The 6,311-nt window shown below is 28.4% G+C and overlaps 1 protein-coding gene across 1 annotated transcript in view; it reads left to right on the top strand.

The window, feature by feature from the left end:
* Positions 1 to 126: 126 nt before the first annotated feature.
* LOC105460390 overlaps positions 127 to 6,311 on the top strand; it is a gene marked incomplete at its 5' end in the record, with an annotated part of 20,604 nt that continues 14,419 nt past the window's right edge. Inside the window, 5 exons of the mRNA XM_011706836.1 lie at positions 127 to 326; positions 3,487 to 3,739; positions 4,047 to 4,246; positions 4,425 to 4,511; positions 4,579 to 4,581. Coding sequence (XP_011705138.1) covers positions 127 to 326; positions 3,487 to 3,739; positions 4,047 to 4,246; positions 4,425 to 4,511; positions 4,579 to 4,581 — 743 coding nt within the window. The remainder of the gene's footprint in view (positions 327 to 3,486; positions 3,740 to 4,046; positions 4,247 to 4,424; positions 4,512 to 4,578; positions 4,582 to 6,311) is intronic.

Below are 6,311 nucleotides of genomic sequence, written 5' to 3'. Positions count from 1 at the left end.
TAAAAAAGAGGCATCTGATGATTGGAGATGTAGTGCAAATGCTGAATATAATCTTCAGTCTGCAACTCCTTGCTACTGTAGTTCTGAGTTTTTCAATTATCACTTTTGAGTTGTACTTCTTTGCAGTGCGCTGGCAAGATGGGATATTCATTATTGATTTAGATAGAAATTTTCTTGATATGCTTACTATAACCATTATATATAATGTTTTGAAAATAACGCTACTTGTGTGGGCCTGCGAAACGGGTAAAAATCAGGCCAAAGAGATTCATACCACTATTCATGATTTACTGAACAGTACCAATGATGAAAAGATCAAATACGAGGTAAGTTTTTATAATTATATCAATGTTTCTATATACATACTATATTTTTAACGCAATATTTTTAAACATTTTTAATATTTGTAATATTAATAATTTACTAAAGCATAATTGTGTTTTCAGTTTTATTTTTTTAGTTCTGCATTTAATTATTTTATTATATGATGTTGCAGTTGCAGTTGTTTTCTTTACAAATGCTACATCGGGAAAATATTTTTTCGGCAAAAGGTCGTAATATTGATGCAACACTTCTTGCAGCAGTAAGTAATTAATTACTTATTTTAAATATTAAAATATCTACAATATACGTTTTTGTTTTACTTTTAGATAGTGAGTAATATTACCACATACTTAATAATCTTGATACAATTTTCGAATCTGTCGCATTCTTGCGACAGAAAAACCGATATCAATTAAGTAATAATTAAAACATGTTTTGTATAAAAATGTGTTAAATACTGGAAATACCATTTTTTTTGTCATTACTAATAATATATAATCACGATGTTTTATATTTATATAGAAATGCTGTTACACAAATAACAAATACATGTATATGCATTTTACATACAAGTTGGTAATCAATGTATATCAATATTTTATTCATTTTTATGTATTATTTGAGATATAATAAACATATTTTTAAAAAATTCTGAAATATTATGCCCCATTGGCAAAGAGAGAGAATATAAAATATTAAATCGAGCAGACATTATTAATTTTTAGATTCTTTTAGAGTTGTTTATTATAAGAAAATCATAATGTATATTGCACATTTAGTCTTCTTACTTTATATGTGCACATAATTTGTTGATTCATAATATGTTACAATATTTATTTTACTAATATGTTATAACAATTACTTTGTTTTGTACAATTCATCCCAAGATTGATAAACATTGATCGAAAAACGTTATGATTACTTCGGAACTAATATAAATAGCTTCTTCAGTTCTAACTCTGTGATTGACACAACACTTGGTCGCAAGCTTTGAACATATCAAGTGTAGGCCTGACAGAAAGTACATGACAGCTTTCACACTTGTTACGAAGAAACAGACTTAATTACACTTAGAAAAAGATAAATTTCATTTAAATGAATATTGACTGTAAATTGATTAATAATATTTAGTAGATTTAATTAGTAGATGTTTAGTAGATATTTTGTAGATATTTTGTCACAAATTTTTGCTATTTATGTTTGATTAAAAAATTCGAAGACAAAAGTAGAAGTCTCAGGTTTAAATTGGCTGAGGTAATATTTTTCGCAGCAAATAATTCTTAGCATTTATATCGCGTTGCAAGGGTGAGCGGAATTTTATTAGATGCCGAAGAATATCAGTCAGCATTTATTAAATTGATTATCAATTTAATAACGTGATAATACTGTTTTGTTTCAAGCATGGACAGAACATGATACGCTGCCGATTAGGACAAGTGGAAGGGGGGGGGGGGGTTCAAATTTAGCGGTGAAAGATCAGACCCAGATTGAATAATTTTGACGGAACTCGATATAATTCGGCTCGTAGATTCGTGTTTTTTTTTTGTATGATACATAAGATTAAATCACATCATCTGTCATTTAACGCGTCGATATTATAAACATCCTCTAGTTAATATTACGTGTTTAATATATTTTATATATTTCATGTTAATTTCAAAGAGTGTTATTTTTTGTAAATATAAATGTAGAATATAACTCGTAAAAATACTATGTCGAAGTAATTAGAATATTAGATTGTTTTACATAAATATTGACTAATTTTTGGGTGAATATATACAAAAGTTTTATTTTCAATAACATTTCAATTATAGTTACATGCAAAAACAAAATATCTTCTTCAGGATTTTTTTAATATTCCGGGATTTATTATAATCACTAATACATTTTTACATAACTTATATATGTAACATTCACATATGCGACATGAAGCCGAAGATATCTGAAGCGTATAAGCGAATTTAGTCGAAGTGCATCATATCTCCCCTTATTGCTAATCTCTGTTACCCATCAAAATGCTTCGTCCATGTTGGTCCATGGTTTCAAGCAATGAGCTGTGTTGAATCCGAAAATAACAGCACACAGTTCATTGAAACTAGAATATGAATGTAAAATCATATAGAAGTATTAGGAGCACCAAGATCCTGCATACTAAGATCGTATTGGACTTCTCTCAATTTAACTTGTATTACTCAAAGACAAACTAATTGTAAGATACGAAAGAGATGGCGATAATAAAACAAATTTGAAATTTGAAACTGTCATTTATTTTTTTCGCAAAAATAATTGCGGCTCTTGCATTATAATTCTGTTTCCCAATAAGACATTTATTACCTATATGTTATGACAGAAGTGCCTCTACTTTTTCTTAAAATATAAATAATGTATTTTAATAGAGATTTAGTTTTTATTATAAACTGATCATTATAAGTATGATATGCGTTTTAATGTCCATCACTGATTCATATAGATATTGCCAAACCTAATTTCTTCTTTACATGTGTAAATATCATTTGATGAGACATAAGTCAATAATTCTACAGCATTTGTATTAATCCATCATAAGAGTGGCAACATGGCGATCGAAGAACACCATGGTTACTTCGCGACTAACAAATGGTATCTTTGTCATTCTAACACAACACTTGCTCGCAGTTTTAAACTTATAATCATCGAGTATACATAGTATACGTAAAAATCATATATGTCAGATTACATATTTCTTGCGAAGAGACCAACTTGAAGGTTACATTTAGAAAAAAATCTTTAGCAGTCACATTGATGCTAATACTAATATGTAAAATAATAATATAGACTATACATAATAATATACACTGTTAGTCTATGAATTTCTACTAATTGTGTTTAACATTAAGACCCAAGGAAAAGCAAAATGCAAAAAAGATGGTGGTTGTGCAACGCCACGGATTTCCAATCCTTAATGTATCCCTGCTTCACCGTATGTCGTATTTTCGGAATATTTCCGTATAAGATCAACACTTCGAGTTTCGAGACTTCGAAACCACATTATATCCTGTCATCCATCGTTGTCTGCGTTTGCTGCGTTATAAACTTAATATTCATACACAGCGTTATTACTTCAAAAATAACATATGGAAGCGTGATCTGGGATATAAGTGTTGTTATTTACTATGCGCTCAGCACTTTGATAGTGATTACCACACACGTCTTAAGTGGTCCGCTAATGCGCTTATTGCAGACAATATGGCAGATCTCTTCGAAATTATCCCCAGAATCGTACCAAAAGCTGTCCAGATTGATTCACATCAAGGACATATTGAGTATTATCATCAGATCTGTGCAATTATTCATAAATTTTTCAAAAATGCTAAAGTATTCATTCAGCTATTTCAATGTTCTGGTTGGGGTGCTCACGATGTATTTTGCCATACTGGTATTACAAATAATTATGATGTATATAAATTGTGTTTGTATATTAAAAACGTGTTTCAAGGAAATCAACGATAATTTGATGAATATAAAAAGACAAATGATAAACAATATGGTGCCATCTGTCTCCAGGTTTATTTGCCACGTACAGAGAAATCAAATTTTGTTGGCAGAACTTAAGATTTTAAAAAAGAGGCATCTGATGATTGGAGATGCAGTGCAAATGCTGAATACAATCTTTAGTCTGCAACTCCTTGCTACTGTAGTTATGAGTTTTTCAATTATCACTTTTGAGTTGTACTTCTTTGCAGTGCGCTGGCAAGATGGGATATTCATTATTATTTTGGATAAGAATTTTCTTGATGTGCTTACTATGACTATTATATATAATGGTTTGAAAATAATATTACTTGTGTGGGCCTGCGAGACGGGTAAAAATGAGGCCCACATAATTCGTACCACTATTCACGATTTATTGAACAATACCAATGATGAAAAGATAAAATACGAGGTAAGTTTTTATAATTATATCAATGAATTTTTCTAAATACATATTGTATGTATTTAAATGTATGTATACTAACGCAATATTTTTAAATATTTTTAATCAATTTATTAAAGTACAATTGTGTTTTTAGTTTCATTTTTTCGTTCTGCATTTATAGTTATTTTGCGATCTGACATTACAGTTGCAGCTGTTTTCTTTACAAATGCTACATCGAAAAAATAATTTTTCGGCAAAAGGTCTTAATGTTGATGCAACACTTCTTGCAGCAGTAAGTAATCAATTATTTCTTTTAAATATTACAATATCTATAATATACGTTTTTGTTTTACTTTTAGATAGTGAGTAATATTACCACATACTTAATAATCTTGATACAATTTTCGAATCTGTCGCATTCTTGCGACAGAAAAACCGATATCAATATTAAATAATAATTAAAACATATTTGTATAAAAATGTGTTAAATACTGGAAATACCATTTTTTTGTCGTTGCTAATAATATGTATCACGCGATGTTTTATATTTATATAGAAATGCTGTTATACAAATAACAAATACTGTACATGTATATGCATTCCACATACAAGTTGATAATCAATGTATATCAATATTTTATTCATTTTAATGTACCATTTAAGATGTAATAAATATATTTTTGAAAAATTCTGAAACATTATGCACCAAGCGAAAAGAGAGAATATTGAATATTAAATCAAACAGTCATTATTAATTTTTAGATTCTTTTAGAGTTGTTTATGACAAGAAAATTATAACGTATATTGCACAGTTTAGTCTTCTTACTTCATATGTGCATATAAGTTGTTGAGTCATATATGTTACAATAATTGCTTTACTAATATGTTATAATAATTATTTTGTTATGTACAATTTATCCCAAGATTGATAAATATTGATCAAAAACGTTAAGGTTCCTTTGCGACTAACAAATAGCTTCTTCAATTTTCACTCTGTGTTTGACACAATATTTGCTCACTGTTTTAAATTTAAATATTTTAAGTGTTGACCTGACAGAAAAATATATGACAGTTTTCACACTTGTTACGAAGAAATGGACAACATGATTACATTTAGAAAAATACCAATTTTACTTAAATCATTATTTACAGTGAAATGATTAATAATATTTAGTACATTATAATATAGATGTTCTGTCACAAATTTTTTCTATTTATGTTCAATTCAAAAATTCAAGATGCGAAAGAGATAGCGATTGTTGTATGTCGTGAACTTTCAAACCTTAATCTGCCCCTTGGCTTCACTTTTTTTGTCGTATTCTCTAAATATTTCCTTATAGGATCAACGCTACAACGTTTAAATCTGCAAAATACATACCATATTACATGTCGACTCTAATTGTCTGCATTTGCTACGTTTTAGACCTGGTATTCATTTACAATATTATTGTTCCAAAATTAAACTTTCGTGACATAATTAAAAATTTTCAAACTGTCATTTATTTTTGTCGCAAAATTAATTGCGGCTCTTGTATTATATTTCTGTTTCCTAAAATAATATAACCTATTACCTATATATATTATGATAGAAGTTCCACTATTTTTTTTTAAATATAAATAATGTATTTTAATAATGATTTCGTATTTGTATAAACTAATCATTATACGATGTGCGTCTTACAATTAGTGTCTCTTTTTCATATACTTAGGTATTGCAGAGCCTAATTTCTACTTCACAAGTGCACATATAATTTGATAAGTCATAAGTTACAGTAATTCCACTAATAACAGCGTTTATATAATATTAATCCATCCTCAGAGTGGCAACATGGCGATCGAAGAACGCCATGGTTACTTCCTGCCTAACAAATAGTTTCTTTAGCATTGTCTTTTTGACGCAGTATTTGTTCACAGTTTTAAACTTAAAATTATCGAGTATATATAGTGCACGTAGAAATCATATATGTCAGTTTACATATTTCTTACGAAGAGACTGACTTAAAAATTACATTTAAAATAGAATCTTTTGCAATCATATGGATACTAAAGTTTATATGAATAATTAATAATGTGTAGACTATACATGATAATA

The sequence above is a fragment of the Wasmannia auropunctata genome, unplaced genomic scaffold, assembly GCF_000956235.1.
Source record: "Wasmannia auropunctata unplaced genomic scaffold, wasmannia.A_1.0 LD323134.1, whole genome shotgun sequence".
In the NCBI taxonomy this organism is placed as follows: Eukaryota; Metazoa; Arthropoda; class Insecta; order Hymenoptera; family Formicidae; genus Wasmannia; species Wasmannia auropunctata.
This window is presented reverse-complemented; position numbering and strand designations above follow the sequence as displayed.